The sequence below is a fragment of the Schistocerca cancellata genome, chromosome 5, assembly GCF_023864275.1.
Source record: "Schistocerca cancellata isolate TAMUIC-IGC-003103 chromosome 5, iqSchCanc2.1, whole genome shotgun sequence".
In the NCBI taxonomy this organism is placed as follows: Eukaryota; Metazoa; Arthropoda; class Insecta; order Orthoptera; family Acrididae; genus Schistocerca; species Schistocerca cancellata.
In genome coordinates this window covers 324,609,139-324,637,006 of record NC_064630.1, presented here as the reverse complement: position 1 = coordinate 324,637,006, position 27,868 = coordinate 324,609,139, and the positions used below count along the sequence as shown (strand labels likewise).

Below are 27,868 nucleotides of genomic sequence, written 5' to 3'. Positions count from 1 at the left end.
TGGCCTGCCAAGGAGCACCTCGGTCCTGCATCCATGGATAAACCACGAAGATCTGCCGCATTATGCCACACAAACAGACCCGGCCTGCAGGTGGATTGGTGAAACTAGATCTGATGGGCAGACCCTGCACATTAGTGGCAGCCGCATGGCTTCCGACCAGCAGGCCCAATCCATTACAGATTCTCGCACAAACGGCCTCTGGTTTTGGCCATTATGGAAATCCACAGAGCCACAGATAGCATGCAGAACAAATGAGACCATAGTGATTAATCCCTGCAACAGATAACTTGTTCAGATACCTTGAGTATCAATAATAAATGAGGATAGGTAGCAACTCACCGTAAAGATGATTGGGCACGTAGAAAAGACAATTATACTCACAACTAAATTTTCAGCCAAAGGTTTTGCCAGAAAATGAGAACACATTCACACAATCACTCAGACACAACTGATGCACACCTGACCATCTCTGTCTGCTGCATTGACAATCTCTGAGAATCAGATCTGAACAAACCACTCTTCACACCTCTCTCCTCTCATCAGCAGCTGCTAGGTTAGTGGCAAGAACAGGTGGCAGCACTGACTGCAAGCTGAGGGAGGCATAGGAAGGGTAGAAGCAGTAAGAATGAGGGATTAGGAAAGCAGGGCACGTTCTCAGCTGTGCCCAGCCAGCAACAATGCATGACATCTCAGTAAACAAACCATTTCATCTGCTGAGACAAAAATGAGATTTTCCCTTTTTTTCTCAGATTTCCCTGATATTTCCTGGACACATTTGAAATTCCCTGATTTCCATAATTCATGGCAACCCTGGTGACTGAAACACATAGTGGGCATACAAGGAGAGAAATGAAATTGTGAAACATCTCCACAGCTAAATCATTTTGATATTCAAAGCAAAATGCAGTGTCTGAATTGACTGCTGGCATGCTGAAAGGAGTGAGGCAAGCAACCATGGAGGGAAGGACTTGTCATGAAGGCAAACTCTCTTATGCTGACTTATCATATTTCAATGATCTATTATTTTCTTCAGAACATAAGAACAAGCAAAATACATTGCCTCCTTCATACATGGATATCTTACCACCAGCTGGACATGCTGTAGATCCCACTATAGCTAAGGCTTCTACATCACAGTGTCTTATCACGTATAATAAAAGCTTCAAAATGGATCTCAAGTTAAACAGTTTGTGCTACTACATTTCAAAAAAATAGCAGGTGTATCGCGGGATCGCTTAGCCCAGATTGCTCAGCACTATCAAGAACATGGGGCCGCAATACAGGAATGAAAAGATGGCTCAAAGGCAAGTCAAGCTGACATAGTTATGACCCAACAAGTGAAAGAGCACATTTTGAAGTGTAAGTGTAAAAAGTGTCATTACATCAGAGGGAAAATGAGTAGGTCACATTTGATGTAAATATATGTGGAAAAATATTTGCGAAGAAAAAAGACAAGCAGGCAATAAAAGCTGTTTTGTGTCAAAATGTGTTCTTAAAGAATTTTGATCTTGGCTTTGGCAACCCTCACAGTGACACCAGTTCAACATGCAAGGAACTCACTGTAAACAAAGATCACAGGAACAAAAGCTTCTCAGAAAGTGTGCAAAACTAACCTGCACTTGCATAAAGCCCATGCAAAGAAGTTCCACAGCATCATGAACAAATACTCTGAAGACACTATAAAAGCTGTCTTTGACATGCAACAAATCAATCTTTGCCAAAGGTCTCTTTTGGAGAAGTCTTTTATACATGACAGATATGGCTCTACAACCTGATTATAGTGATACATGAACCAAAACAAGGTACTGATAACATTTTTCAATATACCTGGTGTGAAACAGAAGTTATCTGTCCAAATGAAATCACATCTGAGCTACAACATTTTCTCATAAATTATTTGGAAAGGAGGACTAGAGCTATTGGTAAGAGAGAATTGAAACTTGAGCTTTGTTCAGACTTGTGCACCAGTCAGAACAAGAATTTTACAATGCTCTGTATGCAGGCACATTTTACTGAACTTACTAAGGTATTCTCTGAACTTACCCACTATTTTCCTATAAGCTGACATGGTTTCAGGCCACTGAATTGTGTACTCAGTAATGCCGAGAAGGAATATAGGAAGAAAGAAGAGATCATAACACCCTGTGAATACAGGAATATTCTAGCGAAGATTGGAAAGTGCTGATGTGGGGAGATGACTGGTTTTCCTATGACTTCAAATAGATTTCTAAAGAAATACTGATGTCTACCTAATCTTTCAAAATGATGGACATACGAGCAATAACTTACGGACAAACTAATGTTAAAATTCAATGTACTATTAAAACGATATATTTATCTCGATTAGAAGTATGTTGTGATGTTTCGAAGAACAGCATTCCTTCATTAAAAGCCATGAAAAGTGCCCTGATTATTCCCAAGATAAAATATGTGAGTGCAGAAAAGAAGGATGTAATGAAGCCGTAGTTTCCTTACCATTCCTAAGGAAGCATCAAATTTCTACAATAACTTACTTTTTGGACATGGTGACGAGTATGAAGATCATGACAGCTCATGGAGAATTTATGTGGATGCACTCGTATGTGGATGAAGAGTGAGTTTTGCTGAAGTTGTGTAGAAGAGAAAAAGAATTATTATTTTAAAATTTTAACCTAAAAACAAGCATTTAATATTCAGGTATCATTGATATAGTTTGAGATAAAGGGTGTTTTGAAAAAGAAAACTATTTTTATACTCCCAGCACTTGATAAACCATCAAAAATTTTATGTATATGCAAAGACTATCTTAAAATATCTTCAGAACTGTACAAAATTTGCCAATTATAAAAAGATTTTCCCTCTCAACTTGCCTGTTAATTAAACAAAACTGTGTCCCATAAAATTTCATTTTTTGCATAAAGCAAGTTTTACAAAAACGGTACCCAACTATTAACTCTAATTTACACTGATCTTATAAATGGAAATAGTGACTGGCACACTTACCTGAAAATTGAACACTACTGTTTAGGGTCAATACAAATGCAAGGCGGAAAATAAGAAAAAGGTAACAATTTAGCATGTAACAAGGTGAAAAAATTTAACAGTAATCCAAGATTTATTTGTTTCTGACAGCAGACCACATACAGAAGTTAAAGGTCTACAAATCATTCTGACCATGCAACTCAAAGTAAACTAATTTACAAACAGATTTATTGATTAAAATATGTAATTAATACAATATTGTCAATTACAACACATGTATTTAAAAAAAGTAATGTGTCACAGGACCGTCATGAAAACATTTTTCCAATCAACACTGTTTCCCAAATCATTAGAGGGAGATGTCCTCAGAACAAAATTTTAATTTTACTTATATCCACTTATGCAATGCCATTCATTCACAGTGACTACCCCTCTCCTATACACAGCTGTTTCCAACAGTAAACAAATACCAAGTGAAATACAAACATTATAATAAGTTAGGAACTTACTATTTCATGCTAGATGAATTAATTCATCCATTAACATTTACTGCTCTAGACGCAGCACCAAGACATAACAAACCATAATCAGGAATGGAAATAAGTCGAAGCTCTATTCCTATGTAAAAAATCAAGAATACCGGAAAAAAATGCATTGGTTTTTCCCTCATTTGAACAAATGCAATTCTGCTTAAAACTAGTTCTGAAAAACTATTTGCTTGTGCCAGACTGGAGATAACGAAATTCAAGACCGAGAACGAGAACGTAAGCACCAAATAGATGGTTTTTATGGAAGAATATTGAAAAAATAATCACCTCTTTCCCCCAAAAGAGGCCTCCTATTACTATGGCTAAGAAAAGACTTTTTCTATGATGAAGCACCTTGTTATTACCTCATTACCTCAACTATTAAGTTTTTATTCTCTATTAACAAAGTAAATGAATCATTGGCACCATGCACGTATCTTCTTATCAACTATGTTACCTCTTTACTGAGGGGGTTGATGACAGGCATAACAGGATAAAACAAATTTTCTTCCATATTTAGGAGATTTGAATCCATTTAAAATGAAATAAAATGATGGTAAATCAAGATTTTGTGTTTCTTTCAAATCAGATTGAACCGGAAAATTGATCCACTATAGAACAATTCTGCGATTACAACACAGTTTTGCAAGCTCGTACAAAATAAATGAATACACCTAATTACAAACTTCCAAATTTTCAGGCAACTCTGAACCACATGAAGATGTTTGAGCTTAAATAAGAACTTACCTGATTCTATTTATAGAAGCTGAGTATTCTTGTTGGATCCTCCAACATCAGGAGACACTAACCAACAGAAGTAAAAATAGACACAACAACAGATTTCTGCCCAAAAGAGCTATTAAAATATATAAAACAAACATTTTACAAAAATATTATCTCAGTATTTAAAATGTTACATTAAACTGCAAAAACTGCAGTTATTTTATGGACCTAGCAAATTGCTAAGGCAATAAATTACACAAAGTACAGGTGTAAGTTTCAGTCACACAATCACAACTTAAGCTTCACAATCACATTTTCATATGTGTCACAGGAGCACACATTCACAGCACTGGTCAACAAAATATAAACAATTAACCACACAGTTTGGCTCTTCTTCCTGTTTCTCAGACACTGCTTCTGTAACATCTGTCCCCTTTTCGGTGCTAAGTTTTGTTTCAAGTTCAGGAATTCTGTCATCCACTATAATATCATCTTCATTGTTATTTTGACTACTGTTGCATAATTTTTGTTTACTTGTGCCTTGATCAGCTTTCACACTGGGAGCTTTGGGCATGAAGTCTGTTTCATCAGACAGATCTGATGGTTCAAACTGCACTCCTTTGTCAGAGACATTTCTCACTTTTGCTATAGAAGCATTAATTATACTTTCCTGCAGCTCAAAACTTGCTGCTGGCCTAAGAGATGGTGAATCACCTGACATCATGTTCCTGAAAAGAAAATTAATAATTTCAGTATTTCTCACAATATTATACTGTTTCAAGTTTACAGAACACAGTAACAATGTGGAAGCATATGGGGAAAAAACAGCTTCATTGTTACAATGAATGAGTGAAATATTAATCAAAGTAGGACTAACATTGCACCAGATAAAGAGGCATTTGTATGAATAGACTTTTTTTTTTTACAATAATAAGTGTAGGGAAAACAGATTATTGTAAAGATGACATGTTAAGTTGCAGATAGGATCAGTTAAGAACAGTTACACATAAGATTTCAGCCACAGCCTTTATCAGAAAAAGAAAGACACAGACATAAGCAAGCACACCTCACTCAGACGTGATAGTCAACTCTGGCAACTCGGACCAGCATGCTCAACGTGCCATCTTTACAGTAAATACCAATCCATCTTTTCCTACATTGTTGGTATTCCAACCTGGAGTTTGATTGAGCTAAAGACAGGCACAACAAGAAAACTGCTAAATATGTGAGCTTTTGGGTAAAAGCCACCCCCCCCCCCCCCCAATATATATATATATATATATATGGCTGAAATCTCACATGTTTAGCAGTTTTTTTCTTGTGTGAATGGGGTTTTACACAAAACAATTTATCTACAGGGTGTCCAACAAAGGAAATTAGTCATATTGTTTTGGCTTGTCTGGATAAAAACTGCTGTCTTTCAGACATTTGAAGACAAATCACAACAGCTCTTCACCAGTACACTACTGTGAACAGCATAGGTTCTAGGCCTAGTGCACTTGTATGGGTTTCTAGCATCAATACTCATGTAAACAATCATTTGCTGCCACAGTGTCTACATGTCTTAGTCCTTCTGTATTTTAGGTAGCATCATACATCATTAATGTAGTGAGCCATCTTTTTCTTCATATAACAAAACTGAAATGGATAAAATCTTTACTCAATATACTGCAAAACTGAAATGATAGTTTTTTGCTGAATTCCCATATACAATAACTGTCACTTTCGACAATGACACGAAAATTTCTTAGATTTTTATATCTGACTACTTTTGGGAGCTTTGTTTTTAGACAAATGTAATATGGCTCTCAAATTTATGCAATCCATTTCGGCTTCCATGCCAAGCACTGCTTATTAACTGAAACTACTGCTCATTTGTTCACACAGGGCCGAGTTGATCCTGTTTCAGACCCTCCCATGACAGGAAAAAAATGTTTACCAGCGTTGATTTCTGGACCTCTTAGTCAGTAGCCTGTAACATTAAACACCACACCACAAAGGAGTTTAATGTCACAAGAAACAGTAGCACAGCACCATTCCATTATTGCTCGTGTCACCAAATTTGATAATCTCTCCAGATTCACCTGTCCCACTGTTTCAGGTCTTCAGATTGCAAAGTGCATTTACACTCATTAGTTTTAACCAGCTAAGTCTATTCATAACTGGATGCATAGGTAACTCCTTTACTATGGTATAGGTAATTCAAGTGGAATCTTTCCTTTATGAGCAGGGAGGTGTACACTTATGCAAGAGAGTGTACTTCCCAGCACTCCCCACTGAAGAGAGAAATATTCTTCTACTAAACAGTGACATTCACTAATATTGAAGCTCTACTGACAATTCATGGATCAATATACACTTCAGTTCAATCTATAATAATCCCTGTGACAACATGTAGGACATAAAACAAATAGGCACAAATGTTTTTCTTCAATACTTATGTAATGTCTCGCACATTACTCCCTGTGTATGGTGTGTACATGCTACATTTTGAACAACATATTAAAACCCTCAAATAATGTACAACAGCTCAGTTTTCCACTGGGAATTTTCATTCCACAAACTTTCTTAAAAAAAAAATAAAAAAAAATAAAAAAAAAAAAACTGCAGCATTTGACATATAATGAGAGTTCTGTATTTCTTGCATCACACTACTGAATGTACTTTCACCTTCCTTGAACATTGTCAGAATTTCTGGGTATTTTTTCCTATTTTCTCAACAGTTCCAACAGCTGTGGATGCTTATATCCCACACAAAGTGGAGAAGTTTTCGCTTTGCACAACAGTTGGTGATGATTGCCAAACAGCATCCTACAAAAGCAGTCATGCAATATCAACAGCTTTATACCAAACTGATACCCCTTAAAATTTGTTCAGAAAATCACTCAAGCTTTCCATGTTGTCAGAAAAATTCAACATCCACAGTATGAGGTGGTGTCCATTATATGGCTTCACTAATTAAGAAAATTGCAAAAGATACATAAGGTCATTATATCAGTTTTGATCCTGATTTTGGAAATAAGAATCACATGCTATGAGGAGTGTGATACCCTAAAAATAATGTTATTTACTTGAAGTGATGGTCTTCCACAGCTCATGAAGTAAAATGGAATTTTTATATTTGTTTGAGCTTGTACTCAGGGCAGTATTTGTTGCTGGACGTAACACCTTTGCTGCTTTCTTTCTAGCTTAAAACCATAACATTAACTACTTCAAACATTTCACTACATAAAAGGTGAGTTGTGACATCTGCTTGGCCACATACCTGAACTTCCACATTCAACAGGGAATAGCAAAATGATATTACCTGTTGCTGCTTTTGGAGCTTGAGAAGAGGCTTATGAACATTTTTAATTTACTTCCCTTGGGGGGTACATGTAGAATAATATGATGGACAGTTGAGAATTTTCCAATTTCACTGTGTGTTTGGTTTCATTCTGCTCCAGAGCTCTAAATTACTTCTGTAGTTTCACATCACTGGTATTATACTCACACAGCAAACATCTTCAGATAACACATTAGAGAATGTAATTGAGCAGACAGAAGACTACCCTTCCTTAGAACAATACACTGTTTAGTTATGATTCTCCCTTAAAATAAATCATCAGTTTAAAAATACAGGACGGATTACAGTCTCTGTTGCACTCCAGTAAGTATAAAACTAGACTGGAACTCAGTGATCTAACATGAAAAACTACTCAGCCACTGAGTAACATTAATTGAATCCCCACAAAAAGCTGGTCTTGCACTGTATGAATCTCAAACAGCATTGTTTCTGACGAATAATTTGTGTCATTTCATTGAGCTTGTGGACAAACAAGTATGTTGTGCAATAAATTGCAATAAAGACAATATACTACATACCCAGTGCAACATGAAAAAATTCTGGCATATGATTATGAACTGGTTTACCAGGAACTCTACAGCATGCAACATGGGAGCACTGAGCTGGTATGAATAAGCAGCCACAGCCAGCATAACCTCAGCATGGGATTCAGTATCTAAGGTCTGTAGGTGTGGTGCACTTGCTGAGCCACACATTATGAATCAATATTCAAACAAGAAAAACAAAAGGCTTTATTGAATTGGACCAGACTTATTCATTCTGTCTACTCCACTACATCTGTGACTTTAAGGCATTTAAAAATATCCAAACCATTGAAAACTCTAGCCTTAATTTCCCCTCAGCTATGGTGAGTAACAAAATTTGTCATGTCTGCCCAATCCCCCTTGTCTCCTACCTGTCAAAATTAACTACTAAGTTATTGTCATACAGCAGAAAAAGGCACCAAACTACAGAATCTTAAAAAAAATAACTATCACTGTACATTAGCAGCCAGACTATTTGGAGTTGTCACAAATTAGCATCACCCAGGATGATGTATCTAGCTTATGAAATGCTATAAACGCTAGGCACAGCACTTTCTTTGTGGAATGGAGACAGTGAGTAGGTGGAACAGCCAAAGAATTAAACAGAAGAGTAAAAATAACTGAGTGACTTGGGTAAATTAATTTTTTGGAACTTTGTTTCTGAATTGTGCAAACTGGAAATGTTACATTCATTGTTGTCTCAGGGCCCTGAAAAGTTAACAAGATTGTAAAAGAGTTAATACAATATGAGAGCAAAGAAATCTAAAATAAAACAAAAATGTAATATCTCAGTTAAGCCTACCTGACACTAAGAACTACCTACCATTTCTTGTAACGAGCCAAATGGTGACTGTGCCCCAGTGCTGTGCTCCAGGCACTGGTCGCAACAGCCAACAAGCCATGCCAACACAGTGCCTTCAGAAACGAGCCACTTCCACACTTCGAATTACTTCTGTGAGGCAATAACCATGTCACTGGCTAATGTGATACTGCTGCCTCTTCCACATAATCAGTTTCCTGATAGTGTTTGTACCCTCTGGGGCCAGCCGGTCATGACTGGACAGCTGGGCTACATTATGTCACCCACCCTGTGTCAGATGCTGAGCGAAGATGATGACATAGCTATGACACATCTGCCAGCACCTTCACCTGGCCTCAAAGCCCCGACCGCTGTCCGACTGCCTAGGCTCTCATCAGCCCCACACTCTGCCACTGTTGCATATCTACTCACTGGCATCCGGTCACCTTTCAATGTTAAGGGGCTTGACTGAGGTCTCCCCGGCCCTGATGAAGTCAGCCATAGCTGTCCATCCTCTGGTGCAGAGTTCAGAGTACTGGGTCACCCTACCACCACTAAGCCGCCTTCCCCAGGACAACAGCAGACACAACAGCCGGGTCTGCTATGAGCTCAGTTACATGAGACATCTATGGGGACTGATGCTGCATCAGCTGGCACTGGGTATGCACTGTCACTGACAAGGATGGCGCTGTGAAGACAGCTGCACCAGAAGACACTGCAAAGTGCATATGTGTCGCATTTGCCCAGCACCTAGAGATCAACATCTGTTGTCAACACGACTGAACAACCATAAATAATAAACAATAAAGGGAATTCGTGTCCACAGGCTACCTTCTTCCACTGCACCCACATCCATCTCTGGTAGAAAAATCTCCCTCACTCCAAGCCATCCAGATGCCTCATCATGAGCCTCAATAAAAATTATTCAGAATATTCCACATACTTTCAGCTCATGTTATGCAATGAAAAAATATTTTATGGCAACAGGACAATGGCTTATGTGTTTATTGTGCAAAAATTGTCAATAAGATTATTATGTAAAAATTATAATACAAAACCTCATGTAAATCTCTATTTGAGAACTTCTGAATTATTAAACTTATACTACAGCATATTTGCCCCTTAAAATTTTTATTCTAAGGGATAAAAGCTATTTTCAAAAGTCATAACACACACAATCTCAATACAAGATACAACAAGGACTTCCATCCAGTCCCCCTATTTCAGTGTATGATAAAAAGTGACATTCTTAATTCTGTGACAAAATGATTATGAGCAAATGCTCATCATAATTTACAAACAAAATCTTACAGACTACACTGAGATGTTCTCCAAATATTTCAAAATGTCCCCTGGTCACCCTTGAAATGGATTACAAAAAATAAGTTTGAAGTAATGACTAAGGTATATTAAAACACCTGAGTAACATCTTCAGTGCAGGCTGTCTTACAAGTCCAAATATAGTTTTGATGGCAGTGATAAGTGCTTTGCTTCTGCTTAGCATAAGTATTATTCATGGTTATTTTACTGCAGACTAAAAAAATTCCCTCTGTATCATACGTAAGTATAAATAACCCATATGGGAATTACTTTTGTGCCTCATATTGTCAACTGAAAGAGTAGCCAAGCAAGGCGATTCCCTACCACAAAAACTATTCCTTCCTAGAGGAAGTTTTCGCTAATCTGGGAAAAGATAAAGGAATATCTGTTACTGGAACATATCACCTTTGTCTAACAAGGCTCTAGCTCTAGTGCAAACAATCAACAATAGAAGAAGTTAATCTGGATAATTTGGAAGTGAGGTTGCAAACAAAGAATAAATCAATGTATAAACAACACATCAAAAAGAAATTAGTGCAAATTAACAATGTGGTAACATAACTAACAGATGAGTAGCTTTGTAATCAGAACAACTGAAGACAATGACAATACAGGACAGCAAAATGTGTAACAGTAAAAATAGCCTGGTGTGATTTTTTTGAGTGTCTAAAATGATAAGTTTTCAATCAAAGTATACTGACAATTTTTACTTATGACAGAAAGATATGAACGAATGTGAAAACCATTCACAAACTGAGGATGGCCAAATGGAAAGATATATGCTGGGAATACTAGCTGGGTTTGAAACCAAACAGAACAGAGAACAAACTGAAGTAAAAAGGTAATTATGGCTAACAGAAAATAAATGGAGGTAGGTGGAACATTTAATCAGATGAATGGTTTCTGTGTGGACCAAGCATTCCAAGACATAATCAAATGCTGGTCTGCCGAATGGAAGTTGAGTAAAGACATAACATTACAAAACATCCGTATTTATGTATCATTGTGAATATAAAATAAGATTTTTCCCTTCCAATAATTAAACAGTTTCTACAAGAATGAATAAACTAGTTCTAAGGCACTTACCTTGTTTATACATCAAAAGGCTTTTATTTTAATTTCTGTAATTTATGTGTTCTGTCAGACTTTTCTCAAAAGCAGTATGTGGAACAGTTCTCAAGAATCACATCATAATTGATCAATTTTGTCATGTGATCAGTATTGTTTATGCCATGGTACTCTCTTCGCATGAATGTTTTTAGTTGTATGGCTATCAACTGCCACTATGTTTCCACTGCACTATCTGTACCAGGAATGGTTTATTTATTTGTGGCCATATATAGTGTGCCCAATTTCAAACACATTTTTCATAAAACTGAAATTCTGTTTCTATGTAGTGCAAATGGGCTGCTGTTTTCTTATTCTTAATCAAAGTTATCCCAGCACTGTAAAATCTGGAACCAAATTTTTACCAAGCAGATATGCACTTAGATAGTATTTTTTATGAAACAAACCCAGAAAAAGTAGACAGAAGAAAAAATATTCACCTCATATTCTATGTCATATACCAAACTTAGATTCGTTGGTAATTATAGGCCTTTCTTGTTAAACCAAATAGGTATTTCATTTTTAATTTTCTTCTGTCTAATTGTTGACAATCTATTGGGTTTCTAAGAGTTGCACCAGCTCTTTAACTTACAACTGATTTTCTTACTGGATGATCATTCACCAGAAAGTTTAGATTGGCTCATTGTAATGTCAGGGGCTTGAAGGCATTAGTTTTTTTTTAATTAATGGTCATAATGAATTTTGGTGAAAGACTTCCAGTCTTAGTAAACAGTTTTATAGAAAAATGAGCTTTCTTGCCTTTTTTATGCCAAAAATGCAACCATAATCCAAATTACAGACAGTGTCCTGTTGACAAGAATAGCAAATAATGTACTAAAATACCCCATTGAGTACTGTCTGCTTTGGTCAACTCATTTGTATACTGCTTATTAGTGCCCTTACACACGTAAACCATAAAACATTTAAGAACAGTAAAACCTGTTAAAAAAACCTCAAATACAGCAATAACGGAACCATATCTAGTTAAAGAGCATGAAAAAATTCCCTTTGCTTGTGAACTCAGCTTTCTGAGAAAGTTTGAGTTGGATGCCCTACTGATGAAGTGACTTAAGTTACAAAACAAATTCAGAATCAAAATGGTGAGGAAGTAAAACAGCGTCTGCCTGGTTTAAGAAGTACTCAGATTAAGCATGTTAGTTGTCACATTTCTGGGCTGCCCTCTTATCACTTAGAATTGTCACCCAGGCAGTCATAGAAAGAGCCTTGACAACAGCAAAGCATTTTTATTTGTCAGTATGTTAAGAGGTTAAGTGTCAGACTATAGGTCCCGAAGTCTGGGATTCTATCAGTTGTATGATTTTCGTCACTTATCACTACTCTTATATCTGATTGTCCATCAATGTGAAAGATGATGAGTTGCACAGTGGTTAAGAGTTCTTAATAATGTGTGTGTTCATCTATAATCGGTTGAATAACTCAGTTTAAAACTGGGAAGGAGGAAATGGCACACCATCTCCAACAGGACTGTGCCTTGTATAGCGCTGTGGTGTTCCAACCAACATTTTTGGTGATGACAGCTTCACTTTATGTTAAATTATGATTTCACAGAACTGCAGTCTCAGTGTAAGACTCACCAAGGGGAATTACTAGGAAGGACAACTTTTGCATAACATTGTGGAATTATTTATGAAATTCAGAAATTCTTAGAGCAATTTTCACTTGCTTTCTTTAATATAACATCCTAGCTGTATCATTTGTCAGCAAGGCTTACTGCAGGTTGTCTGCCCTCAATCCCATGCAACTTCTAGCATTCTGAAATGCAGTCTTCTCACCACTAATCTGGTTGTTTCTGGAGCTGGCTCGAAGAACTGAATAACAGTTCATCAGTAATTTGGTGTTTTTGGGTTATAATGTCAATGTGGCTGACCAACTGCGAATATTCTCTTTGACAGTTGTGTCCACTTTGTACAGTTGGCTTTTTGGCTGGACATGGTAATGGCATTTCTGACTGATAAATTCAGCTGACCATTAGAATTAAGGTTAGCTGTGAATTCCCCTTGACACATGTCTTATAAGCCAGTGTCAATTAACTAGAGACATAGTGTTGTATCACTTTAAATATGGGAATTTGAACTCTGCTCCTCCCAAATACAGCTATTTATTTGAACCACTGCAGCACATTATATGTAAGAATAAAATAATGAGAGTTGTGTCTCAAAAAAAATATTCTCAGGTCAAGTTAAAAAGGTCACATTCCAACACTTCAGAGAAGAGTGGCCTCATTAACACTTAGTTTTTGTTCAATGGAACAAATGGAAGTAGAGCCACAAAGTACATAATGTTCATACAGTCTCTGAGTTAGGTAACAGCTGTATAATGCTGTGGTAAATTGTCTTAAAACAACTATCTGATGGCTGACATGTTGGAATCTCTATTGAGCATAATTGTCTTCATAAGAAGCTATATTTCAATAGTTATTACTTGTAACTTAATTGTTAACTACACTTGCCTCACTGCATCTGTTCCAGTTGCAAGTACAGCCATTCTACTTTCGGCTGTACATTTCATCCATCCTTCCTAACTTTCAACAAAAGGGTTGAAATGTCTCTTTGAAGAGACAACTTATGTATTCAATAACACGCCTCGGCACTCTGGCAACCATTTAAGTTGAGATTTATTCTGCAATTTATTTCTCCTTTTTGAATTAGTCAAACTGTAGCAGTTCCCTTTTGAGATGTATGGAAAGGAAGAAAGGCCAAAACAGGGCAAAAGGAAAGAGATATGGAGCAGGGGTGGGGACAAAGAGAGAGGGGAAGAGGGAGGGCATTCAAAGAAGAGCTGCTGAGTGTGGTGGTGCAGTGATTTAAGGCACTGGAAGACTAACACTTGGAATAAGTAGGGTTCTACTCCCCATCCTGCCACTCTGCTTTAGGTTTTCTGCGACTTCCTTCTACCACTTAAGGGATAGCTCCTTTTAGGTTGTTAGCGACTAAGTACACATTCAGAATGGGCAAGGATGGAGTAAGAAATCAATAATGTGTTTAGGTGTGAATGTGATGTTAAATCCTAATTTAATTTATTCCAAATAAAAGCATAAAATCTGCCACAAGTTTAGTCAGTACAAGAGTCACAGTTGTTCAAAGAAACTCCAGTAAGGAGCACTACAACAAAAGCATTTTGCATTCAAACAAACCATACTTTAAAATTTTTGCTTTTCCATGTTCAATATGAGTCTAGAAACCTTACTTTGTTCAACATGTGTTGCACATAATGACCACATGAGAGGAAACAGAGAAATTCAGATGTATACAAAAGGAGTACTTACATCTCCCCAAGCCACATAATTGACTGACACTCTTTTGGGGGGAGGTAATAATTCTGATACTGCACTATCCATCACGTACACAGTATGACAATTTGTGGAGCACAGACAAAGCGGGCATGTTCAGCAGGTGGAGGTAATGCTATTTGAGGTTGTCTGTTGTTTTTACTGTTTGTTTGGTTCAGCCATAACATATTTACCAGCATTAGTTTAGGGATTGCAAATTAAGTGTCTGATGCAAACTCAGACATGCACAAACACATACAGGTATAAAGTTTTACCTCGGTAACCTGTGTCATATGTAATGATGCCTACCATTGAAGCATTTCCCCAATTCTAGGATCCAAGCTCTTGTACAGATTTCTATGACTTTTTGTGACTAAGTTTGATATATGTTAAAAGGCCTTCTGATTGATTCTTTCTTTCACAAACATATGCACAGTTTTCAGTCAAAAACTGAATGATTTGCACGCTACTGACACATGCTTAAGGGAAGTGTCCAAATGTGAGGTTGCAAAACAATATTACTAATACTGGATTACAGGGTCACTGCCTTATGAGAAGCCTGCTTTCATCACATACAGAAGTGTTTCCAACTTCAGCAGCTTCAGTATGACAACTGAGTAATGTTTAGTCAAGCAAATAAGTGTAAATATCATTAACTACATCTCCCAACAATTACTGAAGTTTTAAATGGGATACTCATGGAAAAAATTACACATTGCAGAGCAAAAGTGACAAGATGGCTTAAACTAAGCATTATTTTATGCATAAGAAAGAATGGTGATTTCTGAAGTCATAGAAATAATGGGCTGGAAAGGTTGATTTGATACAGGTGTCTTAGCTAAAAAGATTGTTAGAGATGGGCATTTACAATATAGAATTAGAGTCCATGAAAAATTTGTTACAGCAGAATTAGGGAGAACATTCTAACAATATGAACCAGAAGTGCCAGACAGCAGGGATCCCAACTTCAGTGACATTCATCCATTCATTCACCATATTCTGTGGATCTGATAGAGAACTTTCAATGATTAGAAATGAGTGAAGGAATACATTGATAAAAATATTACAAACTAATTATATACTCTTTTTACCAATGAACTATACAGTAGTGGCATAATTCTGGGTGCCTTATTGAATGCTCATTCCCTTTAATATCACGAGTTGTGGTACACTAACTCAATGAATTATGCTCTTTTTTTTTATTTACAATATTAAAGGGCACTGCTACGAAATGTGGAAGCCATAACCACTGATAGGATCTTTTGAGGCAGCAGAATTATTTCAGATCTTGGTTCATGTAAAGTTCTTATCACATAATGGCTACATCAAAAACAAAAGAATTTATCATGATGAATCTTCATGGAATGGCTCATAAGAAAGGAGACTGTAAGGAATTGCAGAATATACTACTATCCCCTGTGCATTTCTTACAAGAGGAGGGGGGGGGGGGGGACACTGCAAAGACAAGATTAGACCAACTACTGTGCTCATAGCGGCATTTAAGTAGTCATTCCACTCCATATGTGAATGGAACAAGATGAGACCCTAATATGTGGTACAATGAGAATTATCCCCTGTTACACATTTCACAGCAATTTGCAGAGTATGGCTGTACATTCCTTTTTCTATTTTTGTATCACACTGTTCTTTGTGTTTCTTTCAAAAACATAACCCGTCTCACGCAGGTCTTCGCTGTTTTCAGAAATTTCATTTCCAATGTCTGAATCTTGCTAACCGTAAGATGTTTAGTATAATTAGATGGATAAAAAAAGTTTACTCACCAAGCAGTGACAGAAGGAAACACATACATGAAAGTTAATACAAGCTTTCGGAGCCAGTGCCTCCTCCCCTTGGCAGGAGGGTTGAGACCTGAAGGAGAAGAAAGAGAGATGAGGGAAAAGGACTGGCTAGGGTTAGGAAATAGGTACAGTTAGGGAGAAATTGCTCACAACCCCAGATCAGGGGAGACTTACCAGATGGGATGAGGAAGAAAAACTCTTCTCATCCCATCAGTTAAGCCTCCTCTGACTCCAGGCTCTGGACAATTTTTCTGCCAGCCCTTTTCCTTCATCCCTCTTTCTCCCCCTTCAGGCTTCAACCCTTCTGCCACAGGAAAGAGCCACTGGCTCCGAGAGTGTGCACGTTTCCATAATTTTTTTGTATGTGTTGTTTCCTGCTGCCACCTGGTGAGCAGATTTCTGATCTAACCAATTAATTTTTTTTTTTTTTTTTTTTTTCAAAAATTGATATGCTTGCTGATTTACTAGGATGTTTTCATTTACCATCCATGCCTGCACGCCTTACCAAGAAACTAATACGGTAATCAATCTATAAAAATGTCATTGTTGACTCTTTCCTCATTCTCTCGAATAATGGTCTTCAGACTGTTTCATTTATGACCAGGTACTCTGTGTACATGCACAGTAGACCTATTGATTGTTTGAAGAATACACACAAGCGTAATGTGTAATTCACTGAACCTATATGATCCACAGCACACAGCAGACAACAGTTTCCACATCTGCTTGCTCAGCAGGCTTAAATTTTTGGTGGCATTCACAATGCTCTATGTTCCCAAGATGTGACCAACAGCTACTGTATCTTCACTTGACATAAAAACTTTAAATTTACAGCAGTTAAAATGCTAAGTCTACATGAACTGATTCCATATGCCTACTGCTTCTACCATCTTGGTTCAAATTAACCCTTGAATTCATGAAGTTTTTGAGGTGGCTTTTAAATGAAACAAACGAAACAGTAAAAGGACAGTAGCATACGTCCTTTTTTCTTTCCCAGCAACTTTCACATTTAACTTTATGATTTTAAAGCCCAACCAAACACAAAGTGTAAAAATTATAGAATCAATAATTTACACACTATGTGGAAACCAAATGACATGTTGCCAGAATGAGGATTTTTATTCTTTGAACTCACAGATATTGCAGAGAGAGACACTATAATGAAAGAGTGATCTTCCACAGCCTCTCTTTCAAACAGAGCCTTTAAGAAACAATGAAAATACACATTTAAAAGCTAAGTGTCAGTAGTTAAGCCATCAGAAATAAATCACAGCAAGAAACATGACAAATTAAGTTTGCACTGGCTCCAGTTCTCCAAGAGAAATTGGAGGCACAACTGTATAGTTATTTAAAAATCACAATTAGTATGACTATACAAAAATATACATTGAAGAATGTTCACAGATTTCACAAACATCTGTGCCCTGTAACAAGGTGATGTAAGAGTTCAGAAAATCCTGTTCCGGACTAGCCAGGTAAGGGTATTAATCAAAACAACATAATTTCAATTTCCTCCAGATTTCTCAAATCACTTCAACTGAATGGTAGCGCACTGTTTCATCAAAAAAGTCACGGCTCATTTCTGTCCCTATTTCATAAGCTCCCATCCAGAGCGTCATCTTTGGTTGCATGTCACTAAAATGAGAGAAGGGTGAACATTCAGACTGCCAAACTGTAAATTAAACGTACAACACAGTAAGGTATGCCAGGTACATTTGGCAAATTTCAGGGCAGTTCTTTGGGTCAGTCATTAATCTTCTGACTGGTTTGATGTGGCACACCACAAATTCCCTTCCTGTTCTAATCTCTTCATAGCAGACTATCAGTCAATGTCCTCAGTTAGTTGTTGGATATATTCCAATCATTTTATTCTACTACAGTTTTTATCCTCTGCAGCTCTCTCAGGTATAATGGACGTTATTCCTTGATGCCTACACAAGTGGCATCTCATCATGTCTCTTTTTCTTGCCAATATTTTCCATGTGTTTCTTAACCGATTCTGGAGAGAACCACCCTATTTCTTATCAGTACACCTAATTTTCAACATCCTCAGGAAGACACCAAGCGATGAAAAGAATCTTTAGGCATATTACATGGTGGTGGAAATTGTTCGGAAGAAACAGTTTTGAACAATATCAAATGGAAGAACTATTTAAGATTGCTGTTTTCCTGCAGATCCAGCCATCAAGGGTTTGGTTTCTTGAGTTTTCTCTTAGATACCTAGGCCCCCTCCCATTTTTACCTCCTCCTCCCTCACATGCTACGAATGCTTTCAAACTCCCCCAGATCATATAAATCTTGGAAGGATATCAACAGGAGTCCTGTATGGTTTATTTATGAGATGACCCAAGAGACAGAAATCACAGGACTGTGGTCAGGTGATCCTTGAGGCCAAAGTACAGGCCCACAACTTTGATCATATTGGTGTTGTTAAATGCCATATTACATCAACATTCAACTGCAAAACATGTCTGATCATACAAATATCATGTCTTCAGACCATGGGCTTGGCTAAAATTAGCCAAAACAGATGGCAACTTAGTCATTATGTTTATGTTTCAAATATTTTTTTCTTAACAAGGACAACACATTGTAATGAAACCCCTGGTACCTCTCACACACATATTATCTATTTCCAAATTGATTTGGCAGTTAAGTACAGGAAAATAACATTCGCTTCTGAGTTAATAATACATTAGCTGCACTTACACAAAAATACCTGCTGAGGACTAACAAAGTCTATATAAATTAGCAATAAGTGATAGAATTGTGGGCTAACATTGTCAATCGCTTGTAAACATGAAAAACTTAAAGCAGGAAGTCATATGGTGATTCATACTGAGTTTTGAAAGTAGCAGTGTAATATTCATCCAGTGTCATTAAAGACACCAGCATCTTTGAATACAACTTATCAGTCCTCCATGGTCTTGTTCAAGAAGAGCAAGTGCTGAGTTAGATTTTGGAATCAAGAAAGACAAAACAGACAAAACTTTGAACAATTTTAACCAATATGAGGAAAAGGTAATGGAGAAATGAGAGACTACGCAAAGCAGTGTACTTAGTACAGTGACACTAGGAAAGTCAAAACAAGAAATCTGTGGGCTAAGACAATAGTGAAATGTCATAAATAAGAAAAATTATGCAAAAATAACGACATATTAACATGGAAGGTGGCTTCAGGAAGACAGTGAATATGATTATTTTGTTTCTGTTAAGGCACTGACAGGCTACGTTAACCAGACGTTTTACATCTGAGTATGTTACCTAGGGTTAAAAATATAAAGCTATTCCAATGCTAACCCAACATTACATGCCCACTGTTAGGAACGGATGCAAAAAACTAAAAATTCCCCATGGCAGTTCAGTCGGATGTTCCTCTTAAAAGCAGCTTTTAAGATACCTTCGAAAAGCTTTTGATTACAGCAACAACATTTTCAAATAAATAGATTCATACAGCATTTCTCATAACAGGAGTGTAGCAACAAGTTATCCCACAGAGTATGTCAGTGATGTGAGTCAAGGAAGTGTAGTAGATTCGCAAAAAAAGATGAGAAAGACACAGTTATCCAAAGAAAAATGCACGAATACCACGTCAGATTACAGTTTATTGTAAGGAACTGCACGACTTAACATACTAGTTGCCGAGTTCACAATGAACAAATCACCACTATAGTCTGTGAGCTTTCACAAATATCTAATGTTGTATCCAGGTAGCAGTCTAGATTCTCAATAACACTGGACACTGGAGATGGTCCGTCCAGTCAGCTGATGTGGCTTGCTGGAAGTCTGTAGAGTTATAGAAATTGAACAAAGACAAGACTTGAATAACTACAAACTTTAATGCTCATGTGAGCAAGAACTGAATAATGACTTTAAGGAAAGTACACTACTACTGCTTGCAAAAGACCATGGAGGGATGTATGCGACTAATTAGGAGTGCGAGCAGAGCCAGAGTGAATACTACAAGTCCAGGCCCTGGTCCAGACCTACACAGATGTCCCTCCTGGATCACTGCCAGTTATGTACTCCACAATCAGGACTGCATACGACCGAGGCACACAGGGCCAACACCCGGCATCATGGTGTGGGGAGCGATCTCCTACACTGGCCGTACACCACTGGTGATTGTCGAGGGGACACTGAATAGTGCACGGTACATCCAAACCGTCATCGAACCCATCGTTCTACCATTCCTAGACCGGCAAGGGAACTTGCTGTTCCAACAGGACAATGCACGTCCGCATGTATCCCGTGCCACCCAACGTGCTCTAGAAGGTGTAAGTCAACTACCCTGGCCAGCAAGATCTCCGGATCTGTCCCCCATTGAGCATGTTTGGGACTGGATGAAGCGTCGTCTCACGCGGTCTGCACGTCCAGCACAAACGCTGGTCCAACTGAGGCGCCAGGTGGAAATGGTATGGCAAGCCGTTCCACAGGACTACATCCAGCATCTCTACGATCGTCTCCATGGGAGAATAGCAGCCTGCATTGCTGCGAAAGGTGGATATACACTGTACTAGTGCCGACATTGTGCATGCTCTGTTGCCTGTGTCTATGTGCCTGTGGTTCTGTCAGTGTGATCATGTGATGTATCTGACCCCAGGAATGTGTCAATAAAGTTTCCCCTTCCTGGGACAATGAATTCACGGTGTTCTTATTTCAATTTCCAGGAGTGTAGTACCCAAGACTGGTGAGCTGTCTCGAGCTAATTACGTCTATTTTGTCACTGTCTGCTAGATCAAAGAAAATAGGTCTTTCTAGCGTTGCAGAAATTGTTGTTGTTGTGGTCTTCAGTCCTGAGACTGGTTTGATGCAGCTCTCCATGCTACTCTATCCTGTGCAAGCTTCTTCATCTCCCAGTACATACTGCAACCTACATCCTTCTGAATCTGTTTAGTGTGTTCATCTCTTGGTCTCCCTCTACGATTTTTACCCTCCATGATGCCCTCCAATACTAAATTGGTGATCCCTTGATGCCTCAGAATATATCCTACCAACAGATCCCTTCTTCTAGTCAAGTTGTGCCACAATTTCCTCTTATACCCAATTCTATTCAATACTTCATCATTAGTTATGTGATCTACCCATCTAATCTTCAGCATTCTTCTGTAGCACCACATTTCGAAAGCTTCTATTCTCTTCTTGTCCAAACTATCGTCCATGTTTCACTTACATACATGGCTACACTCCAGACAAATACTTTCAGAAACGACTTCCTGACACTTAAATCTATACTCGATGTTAACAAATTTCTCTTCTTCAGAAACGCTTTCCTTGCCATTGCCAGTCTGCATTCTATATCCTCTCTACTTCGACCACATCAGTTTTTTGCTCCCCAAATAGAAAAACTCCTTTACTACTTTAAGTGTCTTATTTCCTAATCTAATTCCCTCAGCATCACCCGACTTAATTCGACTACATTTCATTATCCTAGTTTTGCTTTTGTTGATGTTCATCTTATATCCTCCTTTCAAGACACTGTCCATTCCGTTCAACTGCTCTTCCAAGTCCTTTGCTGTCTCTGACAGAATTACAATGTCATCGGCGAACCTCAAAGTTTTTATTTCTTCTCCATGAATTTTAATACCTACTTCGAATTTTTCTTTTGTTTCCTTTATTGCTTGCTAAATATACAGATTGAATAACATCGGCGAGAGGCTACAACCCTGTCTCACTCCCTTCCCAGCCACTGCTTCCCTTTCGCGTCCCTCGACTCTTATAACTGCCATCTGGTTTCTGTACAAATTGTAAATAGCCTTTCGCTCCCTGTATTTTACCCCTGCCACCTTCAGAATTTGAAAGAGAGTATTCCAGTCAACATTGTCAAAAGCTTTCTCTAAGTCTACAAATGCTACAAACGTAGGTTTGCTTTCCTTGATCTATTTTCTAAGATAAGTCGTAGGGTCAGTATTGCCTCACGTGTTCCAACATTTCTACGGAATCCAAACTGATCTTTCCCGAGGTCGGCTTCTACCAATTTTTCCATTCGTCTGTAAAGAATTCGCGTTAGTATTTTACAGCTGTGACTTATTAAACTGCTTTCTTTGGGATTGGAATTATTATATTCGTCTTGAAGTCTGAGGGTATTTCGCCTGTCTCATACATCTTGCTCACCAGATGGTAGAGTTTTGTCAGGACTGGCTCTCCCAGGCCGTCAGTAGTTCCAATGGAATGTTGTCTACTCCCGGGGCCTTGTTTCGACTCAGGTTTTTCAGTGCACTGCCAAACTCTTCACGCAGTATCGTATCTCCCATTTCATCATCATCTACATCCTCTTCCAGAAATTGTAACATACCAAATAAACGAGACTGTTTTGGCACAATTGGTCATTTTTACAACACGACAATGCAGTTCACGAAATACCAATATCAAATGCCTATTAGGCCTACTACAAGCAAAAAGCTTTGTGTTACGAAATAGTTTCACATTTAATTCATACGCTCCAGTTTCTCAAGCATGAGATCGAAAAGTAGTAGCACAAGTTTTTTTTATGTAATTTTGGCATTGTCATAATCTTCCATAATTTGCGTTTTGTCGCCGTTTCTTCTTCTTGCTCGTTCTAACAAACAATCTTGACACACTAATTCTGTAACTATTCCTGCCAGTGTCAAAACTTATTCGCCAGTTAACTTCACTAACCCTGCCAGAATCACTGGTTGAGTTATCCCGCGATTGTTCTCCGGTTAGGCCCTGTTCCATGTTCGTACAACGCGTCTTCCGCGCTGCTTCCAGAATAGAACTTAAGTGGCTGCTAGCTGGGGTCTGAACAACTTGTTCTTACTAGTATAGCAATCTGGCCAAAATTTTTCGGTCACAATTTCATTTTCTTGTATACACCGAGAAGATAATACGTAATACACTCCTGGAAATTGAAATAAGAACACCGTGAATTCATTGTCCCAGGAAGGGGAAACTTTATTGACACATTCCTGGGGGCAGATACATCACATGATCACACTGACAGAACCACAGGCACATAGACACAGGCAACAGAGCATGCACAATGTCGGCACTAGTACAGTGTATATCCACCTTTCGCAGCAATGCAGGCTGCTATTCTCCCATGGAGACGATCGTAGAGATGCTGGATGTAGTCCTGTGGAACGGCTTGCCATGCCATTTCCACCTGGCGCCTCAGTTGGACCAGCGTTCGTGCTGGACGTGCAGACCGCGTGAGACGATGCTTCATCCAGTCCCAAACATTCTCAATGGGGCACAGATCCGAAGATCTTGCTGGCTAGGGTAGTTGACTTACACCTTCTAGAGCACGTTGGGTGGCACGGGATACATGCGGACGTGCATTGTCCTGTTGGAACAGCAAGTTCCCTTGCCGGTCTAGGAATGGTAGAACGATGGGTTCGATGACGGTTTGGATGTACCGTGCACTATTCAGTGTCCCCTCGACGATCACCAGTGGTGTACGGCCAGTGTAGGAGATCGCTCCCCACACCATGATGCCGGGTGTTGGCCCTGTGTGCCTCGGTCGTATGCAGTCCTGATTGTGGCGCTCACCTGCACGGCGCCAAACACGCATACGACCATCATTGGCACCAAGGCAGAAGCGACTCTCATCGCTGAAGACGACACGTCTCCATTCGTCCCTCCATTCACGCCTGTCGCGACACCACTGGAGGCGGGCTGCACGATGTTGGGGCGTGAGCGGAAGACGGCCTAACGGTGTGCGGGACCGTAGCCCAGCTTCATGGAGACGGTTGCGAATGGTCCTCGCCGATACCCTAGGAGCAACAGTGTCCCTAATTTGCTGGGAAGTGGCGGTGCGGTCCCCTACGGCACTGCGTAGGATTCTACGGTCTTGGCGTGCATCCGTGCGTCGCTGCGGTCCGGTCCCAGGTCGACGGGCACGTGCACCTTCCGCCGACCACTGGCGACAACATCGATGTGCTGTGGAGACCTCACGCCCCACGTGTTGAGCAATTCGGCGGTACGTCCACCCGGCCTCCCGCATGCCCACTATATGCCCTCGCTCAAAGTCCGTCAACTGCACATACGGTTCACGTCCACGCTGTCGCGGCATGCTGCCAGTGTTAAAGACTGCGATGGAGCTCCGTATGCCACAGCAAACTGGCTGACACTGACGGCGGCGGTGCACAAATGCTGCGCAGCTAGCGCCATTCGACGGCCAACACCGCGGTTCCTGGTGTGTCCGCTGTGCCGTGCGTGTGATCATTGCTTGTACAGCCCTCTCGCAGTGTCCGGAGCAAGTATGGTGGGTCTGACACACCGGTGACAATGTGTTCTTTTTTCCATTTCCAGGAGTGTATTTCTTACTTCTTACTCCTGTTAGTCGTTTATTTCCACTCGGTAGTCCGAACCTATGGATTTTGCTAGTAATTATAACAAAGGTGATCATTCGTAAGCCCAGTCAACCACATAATCAGACAGCGATTGGCATTCATCCGTTCGGCTTTACACCGCTCAGCTCGTATAGCCCATTTTGTTTGCAGGAAAGTTTATTAGTAGATGCGACGAGACATCAGGTACACTATGCACGCATTCACAAATTAAGATATGAGTCATTCAGAAATAAACTTAGAATATGTTCAAAAATGTTCAATAACCAACAAGGATGCGTTTCAAAATGATATGAATAATCGACAGACCAACGTGAGCTGGATGCTAGGCGCTTTGTAAAAGAAGGTTTTTTTTCCCCAGGAATATGAATTTGGCGCCCCGCCCCCCTCTCCTAGATGCGGGCCTGCTGCGTATGCGTGAATCTCGCAGCTTGGCTTGGGCGCGCCAGTAAAATTTTTCTCGGTAGCATCTAACTGCTTGCTACGACTGCTTACACAGCCAAGAGGCCACATTTCTGTAGCCAGAAGCAGGAGAAAGTACTACTCATACGCGACTCAACTGTGCATGCGCCCGCTCGTAACTGCCAAAACGAATCTAATGTAAACAGTTGTGATGTCTCGCTCATCGGAGGCAATTTGTTGTTATTAAGCACTGCATGGCCTTCCTAGAGCCTTTGACACATTTTGCTGTTGGCAGACGCTTGTTTGAGACAGTGTGTTGCTGTACATGGCGCATTTCCTTCGCAGTTTAAGTTTTATTTTCGTTTTTTTCTCTCGTTCATGTTTTGTTGCTGAAGTATTACTCTGTAGTAGCGGGATACTGTAATATCCTTTGTTGGAGTATGGGTTCTTAACAGTCAATACCACAAAAATTTAACTGAAAACAAAAATAAATTCACGGAATTCTAAAAAATTCCCGGTTTTCTCCCGGATGAAAAGATTCCCGGGTTTTTCTTTGATCTCCCGGATCGTGTACACCCTGTACTGCCATCATGCGTAGCCCGAACAATGAACTAAGGAGGAGATGGTGCTATGGTATGGACGTGGTTTTTATGGTCCGGGTATGGTTAAGGAAACGATAATGCGGAAGGATATGAACAAATCTTACAGCACTGTGTACTGCATACAGTAGAAGAACAAAAAAATGGTTCAAATGGCTCTGAGCACTATGGGACTTAACTTCTAAGGTCATCAGTCCCCTAGAACTTAGAACTACTTAAACCTAACTAACTTAAGGACATCACACACATCCATGCCCGAGGCAGGATTCGAACCTGCGACCGTAGCGGTCACGCGGTTCCAGACTGTAGCGCCTTTAACCGCTTGGCCACCCCGGCCGGCAGTAGAAGAACAGTTTGTAGACTATCATTCTATTGGCGGCACAATTCACCCTGTCATAAAGCAGCATCTGTTAGACAATGCTTTCTGGATAATAACTTTTCTGAAATGAAATTGTCTTCTCACAGCCCCGACCTGAATCCAAAGTTAACTTTTTGGATGAAGTAGAATGTCGATTTCGCTTCAGGCTCCAGACTTTTACCTTCTTGTATTTCGGCTGGAAGGGGCTGTCATTTCTGCAGACACATTTAAACAAGTCATTAAATGTGTCACCGGCAGAGCTGGAGCCGTCATCAAGGCGGCGGGTGGTCACTCCCCATATTAATGTCCACGAACAGGAAGTCGGATACTTCTGATCACATAGTGTATACGCACATCTGGCACAGTGAAAAATATCCTTTTGTGTCACTTCTGGCATTAAAACTGTGGTTATATAGCACATTGGATTGTAGGCGACGACAGCAGAAAATGGACCAAAGACGTTAGAAATCTATATAGAAAATTAATGTGAATTTTCGTTTGCTCTAGTATTGATCGTAATCTCTGATACAAATGGTGTGTCATATGCATGTCACAGTCAAACCCAGTGTGTTGCTCAATAATGCTGTTTTTGTAGTGCACAAATAAATGTGGAACTCCACACACAATCACACTGAGAAATGTTCTCTCACTATGAATCTAAAATTTGCTTCCCACTCGCACAAAAGTACTGCTGTATTTGCTCTTCACCAGAGAGAGCTTTGTATAAAATAAACATTTAGAGCGAGAGAGAGCGCTAGCTTTGTATGAAATAAACATTACGCCAACGGCTTCTAAGGTCAATCCGAGCTTTTAGATTCTAGCTGCCTGACTGCAGACGCTTGTCTCATCGACCACCAGAACTTACAACACTGATATGAATACCGAGGTTGTGAAACAGACAGCTGTTTGCTGGAGCTAATACGAAAACCGTTAGAGGAAGAACGGGCCGAGAGCGTTTCACAAAGCCTGGGCAGAGTTCGTAGGGGCGTTAGGTAACTGAATGTAGTAGAAATAATACAAGATAGTAACAAGCTGTTAGATAAAGGGCGACGGCGATATATGCATGGCCCAGATTATGTCCAGTTTGACGTTTCACATAAAATTTGCACATGAAATGAACTTTGGAATATTATTGTGTCTGCATGTTGCTGTAGACGGTTCAGAGCAATACTATCATAATTACACTTTGGCAGAAAAATGAAGTTACAATGCCAAGTGCATTGTCCAAGCTAATGTTACGTCTGTGAAATAAAATCGTAACTGCTCCGTTTACTGATCCATCATACAAAGAGGATGTCCGAACACTAACTATAAACACTGTATGTTTTCAGTGGAATACCATGGCAACTGCTGTTAAGACCCTTTTGCATTCCTATCTTCGGCAGCTTGCGTGGCCTTTTATCATAACTGCTTTTACGATTTTGTTTCACCGAACAAACGATTGAGGGGTGGAAATGGAGGAGAAACATTAGAAAAGGAGTGCATAATTCAAAAGGAAAAGACGTGCACAAACGCTGATGGGCCCAGGTTGTGGAATAGCTGCAAGATGTAAGTGTAAAGATATAGTATCATTAGCCACGTCTCGATCCCTGAGTCAACAGATGGGGACGTTTGCAAGACAACAACCATCTGCACGAACAGTTCGACGACGTTTGTAGCAGCATGAACTATCAGCTCGGAGACCATGGCTGCGGTTACCCTTGACGCTGCATCACAGACAGGAGCGCCTGCGATGGTGTACTCAACGACGAACTTGGGTGCACGAATGGCATTACTCATTTTTTCGGATGAATCCAGGTTCT

At 39.4% G+C, this 27,868-nt stretch overlaps 1 protein-coding gene across 1 annotated transcript in view; it reads right to left on the bottom strand.

The window, feature by feature from the left end:
* Positions 1-3,172: 3,172 nt before the first annotated feature.
* Positions 3,173-27,868, bottom strand: part of LOC126187356 (uncharacterized) — a 157,241-nt gene continuing 132,545 nt past the window's right edge. Inside the window, exon 2 of the mRNA XM_049928385.1 lies at positions 3,173-4,939. Within this exon, the coding sequence (XP_049784342.1) occupies positions 4,537-4,939 (403 nt within the window). The 3' untranslated portion in view covers positions 3,173-4,536. The remainder of the gene's footprint in view (positions 4,940-27,868) is intronic.